This window comes from Panthera tigris, chromosome C2, assembly GCF_018350195.1.
Source record: "Panthera tigris isolate Pti1 chromosome C2, P.tigris_Pti1_mat1.1, whole genome shotgun sequence".
Classification (NCBI taxonomy): domain Eukaryota; kingdom Metazoa; phylum Chordata; class Mammalia; order Carnivora; family Felidae; genus Panthera; species Panthera tigris.
The window spans coordinates 127,974,788-127,992,071 of NC_056668.1; the positions used below are offsets into that span (position 1 = coordinate 127,974,788).

At 38.7% G+C, this 17,284-nt stretch overlaps 1 protein-coding gene across 4 annotated transcripts in view; it reads left to right on the top strand.

The window, feature by feature from the left end:
- The first annotated feature begins 3,960 nt into the window (after positions 1 to 3,960).
- Positions 3,961 to 17,284, top strand: part of TOPBP1 (DNA topoisomerase II binding protein 1) — a 61,902-nt gene continuing 48,578 nt past the window's right edge. Inside the window, exons 1-10 of one of the 4 annotated variants that reach the window (XM_007087395.3) lie at positions 3,961 to 4,063; positions 4,689 to 4,779; positions 6,333 to 6,467; positions 7,920 to 8,063; positions 8,715 to 8,896; positions 10,010 to 10,206; positions 11,086 to 11,265; positions 11,952 to 12,121; positions 14,480 to 14,643; positions 14,793 to 15,040. In XM_007087395.3, coding sequence (XP_007087457.1) covers positions 4,696 to 4,779; positions 6,333 to 6,467; positions 7,920 to 8,063; positions 8,715 to 8,896; positions 10,010 to 10,206; positions 11,086 to 11,265; positions 11,952 to 12,121; positions 14,480 to 14,643; positions 14,793 to 15,040 — 1,504 coding nt within the window. In that variant the 5' untranslated portion in view covers positions 3,961 to 4,063; positions 4,689 to 4,695. Of the gene's footprint in view, positions 4,064 to 4,688; positions 4,780 to 6,332; positions 6,468 to 6,945; positions 7,111 to 7,919; positions 8,064 to 8,714; positions 8,897 to 10,009; positions 10,207 to 11,085; positions 11,266 to 11,951; positions 12,122 to 14,479; positions 14,644 to 14,792; positions 15,041 to 17,284 lie in introns of those variants that run through there. The other 3 variants (XM_042999130.1, XM_015539923.2, XM_042999131.1) reach the window with 3 other exon arrangements.

Below are 17,284 nucleotides of genomic sequence, written 5' to 3' on the forward strand. Positions count from 1 at the left end.
AGAGGAGTAGAGCTCCATAGCTGTTGCTGGTCAGTGTCAACTTTGAAGTCTTACTGGGCAGGTATTGGGTGGTTCCTCTGACTGATTAGATTCAGATTTTGCTCCTTGAAAGTATTTTTTTTGTTGTTGTTCATTGCCTTCCATGGATGCCTCCATGGCATCTCCCTCTGAGAGGGTCTTCCTTCTCCATTATCCTCTCTAGCCACATCTGGATGGGGTATTAGGGAGTTTGTGCTCCTCAGGGGCTATATGACTTTCCGTCCATTTCCTATTGTGCAAGCTTGAAGATTGTGTCAAAGTTTGAGTCCTCCAGATTTCTGGCTGCCTTCACAGAGCAATTATCTCAAAACCTTAGTATCCTTCATATTTGCTTCCAATCAGTTTCATGTGTTAGTCATCAACCTCACGCATACAGGGCAAGGGGAAGGTCTGACTGATTAGCCTGGTAAAGATCCATGAGACACTTTTAGCTCATTGATTACTTCCACAGATAGTAAAAGAGGAGAAGAAGGCAAGGTGCCAGCTCTCCGGGTCCTTGTCCTATACACCAAAAGGGATGACTCTGAAACAAAAGGGCTGAGGACTGCAACCTGCATTGTGGGAACCCCACCACCGAGGAGCCAAATCTAGACAGCAGCCAAGTGGTTCTGTTCTTGGGGGGTGGGGTGCCCAGAAAGCCCCATACATCATCAGAAATCTGGGAGGCCGTGAGAAACTACCTGATTACAGCCTGCTAGGAGAGGCAGGAAGACAGGTGGAAGGTGGCCTCTGAGCTAGCAGCTCCTTAGCTGTCTTCTCATGTTCCAGCAGGATCATGAGGTGTTTGGATGAGCCTCAGATATGCTGCAATTCCAACCTCTTCCCTATATGGGTACACGCAAGGTTTCCAGGAAGTCATGGCAGAGCTGTCAGCCTACAGTAGCAGCCACACACACAGTTCTGTCCTAGACTAATTTTCCAGCCTGATACCTATCTTGGCCCACACCTCTTTCTCTCTCAGCTGACGGTACCTACCCAGGTTCAGTGGGATGACCATCCTCTCAACTAGACCTTTCCCATATGGACAAGCTGAAAGGGACATTTGTTGTGCAAAACCTCTCAAGTTCATCTCTTGTTTTTAGGGCCTGGATGTTGTCAGCTTTTCCAACCTTGCACAACCCCACATTTGGGGATTTTTAAATTCCCTTTTATGTTTTGCATGCAAACAAGCCAATTCTCTGAGTTTGTCTCTTTCTTATAGTACCTAATTAAATGCAGCCAGTAGCAACATATGCTACTAACATTCTATTTTACCTTTTCGTCCCTGCACCTCAGCAGACTCAGTATGCTTATGCTCTACTTTCTAGGTTATTGAATACAACAGTATAAACAAATGTTCTGCCACTGCAAAGGTGATTTCTGCAGCAATAAAAATCATTTATTAATCTCATTTTTAAGTTATACCTAAATTTATCCGTTTACAGCATTAGAAACTTAAATATGAAACCCTATCACTCAAAAAATACGTATTTTTAGTTTTTAATCTTCAGAAGTCTTATAAATGTAGCAAAATGTAACAAGAAATACTCATATTACCTCCATCCATATTTTCAAAGTCACTATTTTGTCATATTTGTTTCTTGTAGTTTTTTTTCATTCTACAAACAGTTAAATATCAAGTTCCCTTTAATCTTATTCCAAGCAGGGCTTAGAGTGTCTGACTCTAGGTGACAGAAGTGCCAAAGAAACAGGAAGGTGACGCTGAATGCCAGAGAAGTGAGGGGAAAGGTAATTCTGAGCCCCATCTTCTGAGGCAGCTGCCTGCGGGCACATCTCTTCTGTTCCCCGTTTTCACCAAAACCTTCATGAACCACAATCCATATCACCACTTTCATCCTTGCCTCAGAGATGCTGTTCAGGCCGACTTTAGGGTGCATCAGAATCAGCAGGAGGACTTGTTAAAATGGAATGCTAGAACCCACAGGCAGAGTTCCTGACTCAGCGGGTCTGAGGTCAGGCCTAAGAATTTTCATTTCCAACAAATTCCTGGTTGATGCTGATACAGCTGGTCCAGGTGCTATACTAGATTAAGAAACACTGCTCCATTTTCTGAGAGTAAGTACTTCAGGGACAGATACAGACCCTCTCCGCCCATGTGGAGGCAGATGGGAGAACTTGTCACCTGGTCTACTCTAAAGATGAGATCAGCTCCTCTGCTATTAAAATCAGCTGGCCAAAAGCTCAAGGGTTGAGCTCATCTTCCTCCTCCTCTTCATTAGAGCAGGTATGACTCCCCTCCTCTCGTGAGGCCTCCACTTGGCCCGGAAGTGCCTGGAACAGGCTCCTGCCTCCTGGCGCAGAGATGGGCAGGCAGCATGTGACAAGGAGCGGGGTGGTGTGTCGGGAAGGGCAAGGGGATTCCAGTCACACTACCTCTTCTCGAGCCCAGGTGCAGGCACTCCCTGGCTGTGCAGCCCTGAGCCTCACTTTCCCCATCTACAAAACACGGGATAATGATGCCCACATCCTAGAGGACCGCTGAGAAGGCTAAAGGAGAATAGTGCAGGCAGAAGTCCTTTGTTGACTGTAACATACCCTACAAACGGTAATTATTGCTAGAGCTTCGTGACGGATTTGCTCCTTAACAATAAGCTGTGGTACTGGCGGCTTCTCCTCCTCATCATCCTTATTTTCTTACAACTCTAATAACTTTGGTTTATTTTTAAGACTTTCCCCACCCTCTCCCCCAACAATGGCCTTTATCTTTGAGCCCCAGTGTTACTGATTCTGACTCACCTTCCACAGGTTTATTCACACAACTAGACCCAAGATGCTTATTGCCAACATTAGGCACTAAAAAGAAAAAGAAAGGGGCGACTGGGTGGCTCAGTCCGTTAGGTGCTGGCTCTTGTATTCCACTCAGGTCATAATCTCATGGTTGGTGAGATTTAGACTCACATCAGATTCTGTGCTGGGCATGGCACATGCTTAAGATTCTCTCTCTCTCTCTCTCTCTCTCTCTCTCTCTCCCCCCCCCTCACTCTTTTTTTCAAATAAAAAAAAGAAAGAAAATCAGATACATGGTGTTAAACTCTCATATTACTCAATTCAAAGTTATAAGCTTCTCAATCTCAAAAGTGAAGAATAAAATTTAGCAGTTTTTGTTTGTTTGTTTGTTGTTATCAACAAGCCAAGATTCTGCAATCCCATTTTACTACTCTCCCCCTGACCTTTGCCATTTGAACATTAGGGCCCACCCCAGAGTACCCCCAACACTCAGGGAGTTACAGAAAAAGTGAGACATTAATTGAAGGGGGGCAGAGGGGAGGGGTGCATATCCCTTCGCACTAGGTGTGTAGTTTAAGTCATCCTGACATCTTTCTTCCCTTCAGGTCATTTGGCTGTGGTAGGTGGTGCTTATATTCCACCAATATTGGAGAGAAAAGGACCCTATCTGTGGGATCAAAAAGACTTGGCTGCAGTTTTAATTCTACCACTTACTGTGTGACCTTACATCATTTAACTTAGCTAAGCTTCAGTTTTCACATCTGTAAAACGGAGATACCACTATTTGCCTCATAGAGTTGTTTTGAACCATACTATATGGTTTTACGCGCACTGCCTGGCATACGGCAGGTGTAAAATACTGATTAAGGAAACTCTTTTTTCCCCAGGGCTTTATTTTTCGATGTGCCAGGTCTTCCCGTGAGCAGCTTGCCAACTCCCAGGGGGAGCTTAGCGCCCCTTCCCCCTGCCCACGCACCCACCCCACCCAAAGCCCTCGTAACCCCTAAGCCAGCTTGCAATAGCACTAAACCCGCCGCCACAGCGACTTTTGACATCTCCGCCCTCCTCCCGCAACTGCGGATGGGCTCACTTCCGCCGGAAGAGGCGGGCGCCTCCGCGCGGTTGGCGCGAAAGTCGGTTCGCGGCCTCAGCAATTTCCGGGTTTTACGTTTGCTTCGGGTCGGGGGCGCCGCCGGCTGCGGCGGGTGTGCGCCGGGGTGGCGCCCGACCCCAGCCACCGTCTTGCGGGCCACGCTCACCCTAACTCGCCGCCCGAAGACCCCCAGGCTTCACAGAGGTGAGGGAGGCACGGAGAGAGGACCCAGCTCCTTCCTCACCCTAATTGGGGGGTCGCTACACTTCCCCTGGCCTTAGGGCCCTCGTTTCCCCCGTCCGTGTAAATGGCCCATGGACCGGCGGGTGAGGCTTTGACGCCGGAGAGGACGTGACTGCGGTTGAACCTAGAGTCGGGCCTTTCTCTGGGAGCTGGCGAGCAAGAGCATTCGGCCCTCTAGGGGCATGACCTTGCTAACCGGTTTTCCGTTTATATATTGAAGTCCGTTTACTGAGGAGTGAACAAACCTCGAGGGTCGTGGACAGTTTCGTTCTGTGTATCTTTAAGCTAAGCGCAACTGAATGCCCCATGGGCTTAGGGGTCTTAGAGCCCCATAACAAAAGCCCTGAGTGTAGTCAATTTAGGGACATTAATGTCGTCTTCTGATTTGCATGGATTGTTGTCACTTTTTTTTCTCGACTTTACCCACATTCTAGCGTTTCCTAGAAACTAATAAACGAATTCCTGGGCAAAGCCAGCATCTCTATCCTTGGGAGTTGTTGTCGGCACAGAAAAATAGCTGCTCTTAACGTTTAACTTCATACAGGATGTGTTTTTGTCCTTGTTAATGGCTCCCTTATTTTGACAGTTCAAAAATGTCCAGAAATGACAAAGAACCGTTTCTTGTGAAGTTTTTAAAGTCTTCAGACAATACCGAATGTTTTTTTAAAGCTCTTGAGGTAAGGGTGCTTGAAAACGCCTTGTTTGATGCTATGAATTCATTTCCTCCTTTTTAGTGTTTTTGATTTATTGGGCTTCTTATGTCTTAGTTATTTTTGAAGTTTTACTGTAGTCTATATTAATATAGATGTGATACATATTTTGGGGTTGATGTAAACATTGTGTATTTTGGAGAGCATAAGTCTATTATGACATTTTTATTGAAAGTAACACACCTGCTATTCTTGGAAATTACATTTCTTTCTATGTGTACTAATCAGAGTAGACCTTTGTGTGTTGAAGAAATATGAATCTGTTGTGTACTGGTTACACTTAATTTTTTGGCGTTAAAAGTATGTTTCATTGTGTACAGTGTAATATGGGAAGATGTAGGGGGTTTTGTAGAGCCTTGATACTCACAGACCCCAGTAGCATTAGTAGAGTTGGAAATGCAGAACATTGGGCCCAACTGAGACTTCCCAGTTAGCACCTGCATTTTAACAAGATCTTCAGTGTGATTACTGTGTATATTAAAGTTTAAGAAGCATTATTGTAGCAGGTTTTTCTCTCAAGTTCATTCAGCAAATAATTACTGAGTGTCATGACCTGTTAAGGACTGTTCTAGTACTTGGGATACATCAGTGATCACAACAGGCAAAGGTCCATGCTCTCTCAGAGCTTACATTCTATTTTAGCAGGAGGAACTAGACATAAATCAGTTAGGATAAATGAGTAAACTCTATATGTTACAAGGTGCTAAGTGCTATGGGAAGAGAAAAGAGTAAAACAGGTTAAGGGGTTCTAGAGGATGTTTGCTGGGGGAGGAGGGAAGTTACAATTTTAAGTAGAGTATGATCAGTGAAGGCTTTATGGAGAAGATGATAATTGAGTGCAGTTGAAGGAGTTGAGATAGTTAACCATATGTATGTCTGGGGTGAAGCTTTCAGGCAGGGAGAACAACTATACACAGGCCCCTGAGAAAGTACTTGGGAGTGTCTGTCCAACATTAATGTGGCTAAAGTGTAGTGAACAAGGGATGGGGGAAGAATATTAAGGGGTGCTTTAGAGAGTAAGAGTAAAGAGGTCATGTAAAAGGCCTTGAGGGCCATTGTAAAGACTTTTACTTTTTCATTTGAGCATATCTGATTGAAGTGACGGATCAAGTCAGGTAAAGACCTGGAAGAAGAATATTCCAGGTAGTGGGAACAAGAGCAAGACCTCTAATGAGGTCATGCTTAGCTTGTTCCAGGCTCAGCAAGAAAGCAGGAGGCTAGAGAAGAGTAAGCAAGAGAGATGAGAGGTAGAAGGTAATAATGGGGAGATAGGCAGGGGCCCAGACTCATCACCTGATTTGTATTGTGAAAGAGATTACTAGCTGCTATCTGGTGAATAGATTTAGGGCAAGGAAGAGAGAAGGAACCACTTTGGAAACTTCTGCAGAGGTCGAGGGGAGAGATGATGGTAGCTTTCAAAGGGAAAAAGATTGGATTGGAGATGGATTTTGAAGGTAAAATTTATAGGACTTAAATACAGGAGAAAAATTTCAGGTGCATTCTTTCATTTTTTCTTTCAGTCAATAAAAGAGTTCCAATCAGAAGAATATCTTCAGATTATTACAGAAGAAGAGGCATTAAACATGAAGGAGAATGATAGGTCACTTTATATCTGTGACCCATTTAGTGGCAATGTTTTTGATCACCTCAAAAAGGTTTGCCAACTTTTAGTGTGTTCCTTCCGTAGTCTGATTTTCGTTTTGTTTTTGCTTCAGTGGATATAAATTCTTTATCGACCATGAAATATTATGCAGATTATGAATATAGAGGAATCCTTTGGTTTTAGGAGACCAGAATAATACTTTTAAAGGCTAATAATGTTACAATAGGCTTTTGTATTTTAGAAGATTTAACTTCATTTAGTTTAAGTGAACTCTATAGTAATGAAACATTTTAGTGATGGAGTTCTGTACTTAAACTCAGTTTGATTGCAAAATTTTCAGTAAAGATAGGAAGAGATCTCAACGTAACTCTTGGTTACTTACTGTCTTTCCTTTGTGCTCTTACACACAGAATTTTAGTATCTGTACCTTGTGCAGGGTCTGAAACATTATATGCTAAGAAAGAAGCATTTTGGAGATGAGTATTGCAATATACCAATGAGCCATCTTATTTCTTTTTGTTGATTTCCAGAGTCTACTGACTCATTACTTTTTTGGTGTCTGGACAAGAGAGAAGCATTGAAATAAAAGTAAACTGGCTGTAATTCCATGCAGATAACAAAGAAGTGATTCTTGTTTGAAGGAGAAGAAAACATAGAAGAGTAGGTAGATGCAGTATCTGCACAATTTATGGAAGGTCTGTGCCCACCTTTGCCAAAAGCATTGTTGGTCTTACCCTCCTTTTGGAAATAACATTCCTTGTCAGATAGAATCAATAGCATTAAAAATTCACTTTTCCTATGGCTGAACAAAAAGATAGCAGTAATCATTTGCCTTTTAGATCTTTAAATCAGTCATGATTTAAATCACCCACAGACTTTTTAGTTCTGGCTTGAATGTGCTGATGTTGAGCAAGACTGTCACTTTTGTTAACTTAGTTATCAATGAAAATGAAAGGTCACTTTTTTAGCAATCTGTAATACCATAGAGAAGTCTTTGTGCATCTTGGAAAGACATTGAGTTGAAGACAAAGTGTTTAAACGCAGATGTAGAAACTGCCTAGGATTATTTTTTGTGTGTGTGACAGTGTAGGTATTTTAGAAGGGGATCAGTGAGGCTCTTATTATTTTAAACTGCTTGGTTGGCTGGGTACTTCATTTAAAAAGTATATAATGGATATTTCCTAATTATTATAGCATAAGACTGTTACTCATACACCCTATCATTAAGGCTGTGTTTGTTTTAGAGATTAAAATTTGGTGACAACTTTGACTGATGTGGCTCTTGAAGCTTATTTCTTTTGATAGACTGCATTGTTTGATTTGCATGTGTGTTTATTTAGTGTGTTGTGTCCCTAAGAAATTAAATAATTTTTCTTATAACAATTTGGGGATTTTTCTGCAGTGGTCATCACCTTCTGTAAATAATTGGTAAATATTACAAAATGTAATTTCATAATACAGGACGTCTTTTCCTACATACTAAACTTTCTCCCTCTTTTTATAGCTTGGCTGCAGAATTGTTGGCCCTCAAGTAGTCATATTTTGTGTGCACCACCAGCGATGTGTCCCAAGAGCCGAACATCCAGTTTTTAATATGGTTATGTCTGATGTAACTGTATCTTGTACAAGCCTGGAAAAAGACAAAAGGGTAAGTGTTGAGGAAAATCATGACCAATATATATATATATCTCCACACTTAATCTTCCACTGTGTAGGAGACACTTTGAAAGACTTTGTAGTTGGTGTTCATGGCTTACACAAAGTCAGTATACAACAGTGTACAGTCTTTTCTATTTTAACGAATACAGTAGCATCTGTTTAATTGAAAACTGACTACTTGAAAGAAAACTCCCTTTTTCCTTTCTGCAGTTGATGAGTTAGAGTTTGAGTCATATTTTTTCCACTGTAGATGGTCGATCTTCTAAAAAAATGTTGACAGGTAGAACGGGCTATGGGTTTAGCATTAGCTCCAAGGTAAGAAATGCTTTGATAATGCTTTCTAAGAGATAAAAATATGTATTTTTATATGTAATGTATAAAATTTATATTTAAAAGAAATAAACTCATGGAGTTGAAAGAAACAAATATAGGAAAATAATGTGTGAAGGTAATTATTTTTGAATTTATATTTCATATTTATCTTTATACAAAAAGTAATTTGATTATTTAACTTTATAGTGGTGAGAAACATTTGTGCCTTAAAGCTAACAACAACAAAAGATATTTATGAGTCTTTGTATTAAAAATGGCAGAGATACTGTTTGCTTTAATATTAACATATTTTCTTTTGGGTTTACAGGAAGAAGTTCATAAATATGTACAAATGATGGGTGGACGCGTATACAGAGATCTTAATATATCAGTAACTCACCTTATTGCAGGAGAAGTTGGCAGCAAAAAATATTTAGTTGCTGCAAACCTAAAGAAACCTATTTTGCTTCCTTCTTGGATTGAAACACTTTGGGAGAAGTCACAAGAGAAGTAAGAAAGACATTTAGATGTGTTCTAGATTTAAAAAAATGATACATGCGATCATTTTGGCCTATTGTGGGTTTTTATAGGGGAGGTTTTATGTTGTTCTTTCGGGATTTGTTATTCAGGGACAAAAAATGGGGTTCTTACCCTTCAGTGAAAACAAGAGAGCAGAATCTGCAGGCTCTTATTGTCAAGGTATTAGTTAATAGGTAGAATAGGCTATTGATTTAATACTAGCTTCAAGGTAAATGCTTTGATGATAAAGTTGTTAGCAGCAGTAAATGCTTGTAAAATAGTTGAGATGATCACTGTAGCAATTGTCACTCTTAAGTTGCATTACCCTTCCACTACTCTGCCCATATATTAAGATGGAGAGTGAATTACCATTTTGGCAATTGTATTCCCTCCCAAAGATGTCGGTCTGTGTAAAGTTGAATGTAAACATATGTAAGCCATTGACTAAGTTGTGGTCCTTCAGCAAATGTTAATCAAGCTCACTTTACGTACCTGGCCTGAGCTAGGCGTTAGATATACATAGTGAGCAAAGCAGGATACATGCTTGCCTTCATAGACCTTAGGAATAGGCATTTTTCCAGTCTTCCTCTCAGCACTGTCCAACACATCCTAAACATGTCTCTGCATCAGAACCTGCATTCCCAGCATGTCTGTCTTGCATGGAAACAAAATGGTAATGATATTTTTGTTGGTATTAAACTAAAAATCCTTGCATATTATCCATATGGTATAAGGGAAGGAAAAAAAGTCTCCTTTTCTGGTAGGCAACCAAGATCGTTTTGAGTTTGTAGGTATTTCAGACCTAAAATTTTGGAAAACACACCACTTTGGCATGGATTTAAAGAGTTAATGAAATATATTTTCCCTCAGAACAGTTTTATTTGAGAAACTCTATCTGAAGTATTACTTTTCATTAGTGACATAGTGTTGAGCTAGATGAGCAATTAGTGTAATTTTGCGTGTTTGTCAGTTTCCCTTAAAAATGATTAAAATCCTAAAAAAATGAGGAAAGCCTTAATGATTTCTGTTGTCATTATTATTCTGGTAAATTTTAAACTAGTATATTAAAATGTTTATTTTTTCCTTGTTACTTACTTTCCCCAGAAAAATAGCCAGATATACTGATATAAACATGGAAGACTTCAAGTGTCCTATTTTTCTTGGTTGCACAATCTGTGTGACTGGCTTGTGTGGCTCAGAAAGAAAGGCAATTCAGCAACTCACAGTTAAGCATGGAGGTCAATACATGGGACAACTGAAAATGAATGAATGTACACACCTCATTGTGCAAGAACCGAAAGGTAAAACTATATGCAAAAAAGTACAGAATTTTCCCTAGTATTTAACATTTGAAGATGTTTACAGAATAGCTTTTCCTTCTGATATGTTACAAATCTGGTATATTTTTTTCCCCTGAAATCTTACAAAGAGAGTTTGGTTCACAATCTGTAGAAAAATTACATGACTATCCAGGTTTATTCAGATCATTAAAAAAACTTACAGGACAAGAAATTTGGATGAATAAAAAAAGGCTAATGTAGCTAAATTACATTTCTTTCTAATGACAAAAGGCTTGGCTTAGTTTTTAATTGAACAAATCAGCTTTATTAGATGAACTACAAGTTGTAACCTGCAGATATACCTTGCAGCACATGAGGCAGTTAAAAGAAGAAAATGCATTACCATTTCAGTTACCCCACATTTATTCCTCAGTTTTATTTTATTTTTTTTTAAATGTTATTTTGAGAGAGAGAGCAAGAGAGAGCATGAGCAGTGGAGTGGGAGAGGGAGAGAATCCCAAGCAGGCTCTGTGCTGTTAGCACAGAACCCAGCATGGGGCTCAAACCCACAAACTGAGATTATGACCTGAGCCTAAATCTGGAGTCAGACTCTCAACTGACTGAGCCACCCAGGCACCCCATAAATTACTCAATTTTAAGAGATTAAACCCCCTTATATGGCATGTGTATTTACACAACACATGGAAAATATAGTTGAGTAATAACTTAAAATATTATTTTTTAATATACTGTATAGCATACTGTTTGAAAGTAAGAAGTGGTAACTTTAATTTTGTTTCAGGTGAGTTTTTCCCCATAACCTGTAATACTATGAATATTTCTACAGAGATAGATTTTAATGGTTACATTTCTCTTTCTGTTTCTTAATAAACATAATAGGTCAAAAATATGAATGTGCCAAGAAATGGAATGTACACTGTGTGACCACACAGTGGTTTTTTGACAGTGTTGACAAAGGTTTTTGTCAGGATGAATCCATATACAAGACAGAGCCTCGACCGGAAACAAAGACTGTACCTGATACTTCAACTCCTACTGGCCAGATCAACACAGTTGATAGTAAGTCTCAGTGGGATTAAAGTAAACAGTCATTTTTAACAGTTTTCTATGTAAGAATTGATTTGTAAATAGAATCAGTTAGATATAGTAAGGAATGTCATTCTTTCTTGGTATGCTCCCAGGCATAGTTGTATAATAACTAAATTGTATGAAAATTAGTCCAGAACTCCTGGTATTTCTTTTTATAATGAATGTATTTTCTTTATTTTTCTGATTGAATGCAAAAGATGATTAAAGAAATCAAGAATACTAATAAAGACTTAAAAGATTTTTCAGAACTTGACTGATGTTCAAATAGTAATACATTTTTATTAGTTTACTGCAGTTGTTATAGACCATCTGTATTCATGTAAAATTTAAAATCATTTCTATCTTATAGGTGCCATGTTGGCAATTTATCAGGTGTTATGCTTTCTTCTTTCCTGGACCCTACAGCCAGCAACTTCAGATTTTTAATGGAAGCAAGCCACTATTAAAATATATTAAATTTATTTTTATTTGAAAAAGATGTGAAAGTTAGTTTCATTTTCCCTTCTCACTTGGCCACCAAGACTTCAGTAAAAACATTTGATTCTTACTTTGAAAATTGTTCACAGCCCTTTGTGTATAAGAAAAGTTATTCTATAGGGAAGTAGGTAATCACATTTTTATCTCCATAAATTTCTACATCTTTGTTTGATATGTAGGTCGTACTCTTTCGGATGTCAGCCATATTTCCAACATCAATGCAAGTTGCATAAATGAATCGATATATAATTCAGTTCTTAATAGCAAAGTGGAGCCTACACTTGAAAATCTAGAAAATCTGGATGTCAGTGCATTTCAAGCACCTGAAGATTTACTAGATGGTTGTCGGGTATGTCTTTATCATGTAATACATGCAGTGATAATATACATCAGTGCTACCTAGCCTAACTTTGAAGACACCTCAGAGTTGGGCTTGCTCTTTGTCTACGTAAACCTTCACCCTAGCTAAGCAGAGGCAAACATTAGGCCATACCTGTCCTTTAGCTGTCAGGGTCCCTCTGCCTGGGATGTGCCTTCATTTGTAGCTTTCAAAGTTTTTATTATTTTCAATTCTGAACCATCCTTACCAGTAATCTTTCTACTCTGTTTTGAGACCACTTAGTTTTTGAACCACTTAATGGATTTTTATTTATAACTGTCACTTAATAAGTGTTTCTAACATGTTAGACTGTGCATGTTGTTAATATGTTATATATAATCTCATTTAATTCCCACAAATCTAAAATGAGTATTACCCTGAGACTGAGGCTTAGCAGATTAAAATTCTTGTTCAGAATCACACAGACATTAAGTAGACAGACATCTACTCCAAAGCCTATATTCCTAGGCTTTATTCCAGGGTCCTATATTCCATTAGACCCACTGCTTTGTTTAGTGTCCCTTGGGCTACTTAATTTTTTAATGTATGAATAATTGTTTTATAAGTGCCTTGATGAAAACATCCTATGCTATTTATCTCCTAGAGCTGAATACTTATTTAATATATTTCTATGTAGGGGTGCTTGGGTGGCTCAGTCGGTTAAGTGTCAACCTCTTTATTTGGGCTCAGGTTATGATCTCACAGTTCATGGGATCCAGCCCTGCCTCAGGCTCCATGCTGTCAGCATGGTTTTGTCTTTCTCCTTCTCTCTTTCTGCCCCTTCCCCACTCGCATGTGCACTCTAAAAATAAATAAACTTTAAAAAATGCATATATATAATTTTTCTACTTGTAGAATGAATAGGCTATACATTAATTCTCAATAGCAAAGATGTAACCCTGTTTTATTGTTAAGAGAGGAAATTGGGCAGATTACCTTATCCTTCTAAACTTATAAAACTTACCAATTTATGGGGCTCCTGGGTGGCTCAGTTGGTTAAGCGTCCAACTTCAGCTCAGGTCATGATCGCACAGCTTGTGAGTTCGAGCCCCATGTCGGGCTCTGTGCTGACAGCTCAGAGCCTAGAGTCTGCTTTGGATTCTCTGTCTCCCTCTCTCCTTCTGCCCTCCCCCTCTCATGGTCTGTCTCTGTCTCTCAAAAATGAATAAACATTAAAAAACTAGGGGCGCCTGGGTGGCTCAGGCAGTTAAGCGTCCGACTTCAGCTCAGGTCACGATCTCGCGGTCCGCGAGTTTGAGCCCCGCGTCGGGCTCTGGGCTGATGGCTCAGAGCCTGGAGCTTGCTTCCGATTCTGTGTCTCCCTCTCTCTCTGCCCCTCCCCCGTTCATGCTGTGTCTCTCTCTGTCTCAAAAATAAATAAACGTTAAAAAAAAAAAATTAAAAAAAAAAAACTAATAAAAACTTACCAACGTATTAGCAGAACAGAGAGTATCTTGTATACTCTTTTTTATCCTAGACCCTGCCAATTCTGGATATGACTTTTAATTATTCTTATAGGAAACTTATGTGACAGAAATCATGATTCCTCATTTTTGTTCAAATATATTCTAATGGAGGTTATTTAATTTGGGATATAAATGCAGTTAGGAATAGATTTGTCATTTAAGAAATTTTTTTAAAGACACATGTAAAATAGAGATGAAAACGATTTTTATATTTATTAAATTGGTTTCAATACATACATACTGATAGTTAAAAATAAATTTTTGCATATGTATTATTGTCAAAGCACGATCCTCAGCTTGACTTAAATTATCTTGTGTAATCAACTCTGTGTAAAAGGTATCTTAATTTACGGGTAAGAAAATTGATTTAAAGAGCCTGAGTAACTTACCGTGGTCATGTAATTAATTATTGACAGCTGAGCCAAAATTTAAACCCAGGTTTCCTGAACTCAGACATATAAACTCCAGTTTATTTCTATAATCTAAAATTTACAAATAGTAAGATATTCAATATTTAAGAAGCTACCGGCATTTTAGACATTGCTGTGCACTAATATTCAGAAGATAATTGAATTCTAGCTTCTATTTTATTAAAGCCTTAAAATACATATCAGGTGTCTACTGTGAAGGATGATGATGCTATAGAACTGTGAAGAAGTAATAGTAAAAATTTCAGAATTGTTAAAAAAAAATCCAAGTTTCAGAATACATTCCATTCTTAATGTATTTTAAATGTACACGAGTTGTCTTATTTATACACAATGGATTTAGATATATATTTTTTTAATAATTCTTTTTCTGTTGAGAGAAATAAGCCATCTTCAATGCATTAATCTAAAGTAGATATTTTCTTTCTTTGCAGATATATCTTTGCGGTTTTAGTGGCAGAAAGCTAGATAAACTGAGAAGACTTATTAACAGTGGAGGTGGAGTTCGTTTTAATCAGCTCAATGAAGATGTAACTCATGTTATTGTGGGAGATTATGATGATGAATTGAAGCAGTTTTGGGATAAATCGGCTCACAGGTTTTGTCAGTTTTTATATCAAAGAATTTTCTACTCTGTAATGATTTTTCTTAAAATTGCATATCCATGTGGTTTTGGAAACAGCATGGCAAGTGGGATGATGGTCTTTATAGTTTGAACTAATATATAATTATGTACTATTTTTGTAGGCCTCATGTAGTGGGAGCAAAATGGTTGCTAGAGTGTTTTAGTAAAGGTTATATACTTCCTGAAGAGCCATATATCCATGCTAACTACCAACCAGTGGAAATTCCAGTTTCGGATAAACCTGAAAGTCAAACAGCCCCTTTAAAAAAGAACAACAGCTCCTCCACGAAGGACTCTACTCCTGATGGAAAACATGAGCAAGCTGATGAAGATCTCCTCTCTCAGTATGTAAATAATAACACAACAGCGGGTAAGAAATAGTTGATTAGTATTTACAGTCATAAATTTAGAACAGGAATGCATACATATGTGATTTCTACCAGGTTTTCTAGATTTTAAGTTAAACCTTTTTCTTAATGTTTTATGTTTGTTACTTTTTGTAAGCAGGCAAGGCCAAGGGGTGCTGAACCCTCTGACCTCCTCCTCTCTTCAACTATCTCCACTTTGATCTGTTTTATATACCAGCATCACTTTGTGTGAGTTTGTAACAGCATGAATTTTTATTTTAACCTTGTAATTAATTACCTCTTACTTGGTTATTGTGATCTTTAATGCATACAGTGCTGCACTGTGAACTGTGACCTCTGTATGTAATCTTCTCAGAATGGGAAGGAAAACTGCCAGTGAAGAGTTGTGAGCAGCATTTCTTCTTTTTTAAGAAAAAGTTACTGTGAGGGGCTCGCCTGGGTGGCTCAGTCGGTTGAGTGTCCGACTTCAGCTCAGGTCATGATCTCACAGTTTGTGAGTTTGAGCCCCATGCCGGGCTCTGTGCTGACAGCTCAGAGCCTGGAGCCTGCTTCGGATTCTGTGTCTCCCTCTCTCTCTGCCCCTCCCCCACTGTACTCTTTGTCTCTCAAAAATAAATAAATGCAAAAAAAAAAAAATGTAAAAAGTTACTGTGAAATATTTAGTACATTGAGAAAGATATGAAGAATAATGTGATGCGTAACCATATGCTACTACCTAGGTATAAAAAAAAATAGAATATTCCACTATACCAAAAGCCTCCTGTAAGTCTCCCCATTTTCCTTATAGTTTACATGTGTATATATCTGTTTGCAATGTATATACTCTTTAATTTGTGTGTATTTTAACTTATATAAATGACATATGGTAAGTACTTTTTTGCTATTCTCCTCCAACCATGAGAGAGATTTATCTAATCCAAGTAACTGGTTGTGAATACACCACATTGTATCCATTTTCCCACCTATAGACATTTATATTGTGTCTTTTTTTTGCCAGTACAAACAGTACGGCTGAGATTGTTCTTAACCATGCCTCTGTGATTGCGTGGAGGTTTCTATACATGCATATGATACCATGTTTTGTCTGCTCTATCTGAATTAATGAAATAGAGATGTTAAACTCCACTACCATAATGGTGGCTTTGACAGTTTCTCCATGTAGTTCTGTCAGATTTAATTTTTTAATATATCTTGATGTTTTATTACATGATGATTCTCAGTTTCCTAATTTTTTTCCTTAAAATCTGTTTTATCTGATATTAATACAACTATCTGTGCCTCGTGTGAGTATTCATTTAGTGTGACTGACTTGTTTTCTTAACTGCAAATTTGGTCAGTTTTCTTTTATTGTTACTTGTGATCTATTTTTATTATTTTATGCCATCTTATTTTGTGCTTTTTGTTTGTCTCATTTTTCTATGCTTCTTTGTTTAAAATTTTTGCCTTTTGGGTAGCTTGAGCTTGCCCCCTCTTACCTCAGTCTCCCAACTCTCTGTCTTCCTTCTTCTAATGTAGAAGTTAGATCTGTTTTTATTTTCAGTGATTACCCTTGGAACTTAAAGGTGCATCATAACTTGAAATCTAAAGTTAATCAGAATTTTGATCTTCATCTTTTTTTTTTTAATGTTTTTATTTATTTTTGGGAGAGAGAGAGAGAGACAGAGCAGGAGCAGGGGAGGGGCAGAGAGAGGGAGACACAGAGTCAGAAGCAGGCTCCAGGCTCCAGGCTCCAGGCTCCAGGCTCCAGGCTCCAGGCTCCAGGCTCCAGGCTCCAAGCTCCAAGCTCCAAGCTCCAAGCTCCAAGCTCCAAGCTCCAAGCTCCAAGCTCCAAGCTCCAAGCTCCAAGCTGTCAGCACACAGCCCAACGCGGGGCTCCAACTCACGAACCGTGAGATCATGACCTGAGCTGAAGTTGGACGCTTAACTGACTGAGCCACCCAGGCGCCCCTGATCTTCATCTTAAGTACAAAAACTTTATAACACTATCTTCAACATCTTGCTAATCACACCCCTCTACACACACTCACTAGTACACTCAATTTATGTGATTTGGGCTAGTATTTTCATTGTCTTTTTTAATCTCACAATTAGATACTTATTGTTTCATGTGGCCCATATTTGTTTTGATTTATCAACATATTTAGCGATTTCTTTGCTTCCCATTCCTTGTTGGCATCTGAGACCTCTCCTCTGGAATCATTTTCTTTCCTCCTATAAAATATATCCTTTAGAAATTCCTTCAGTTT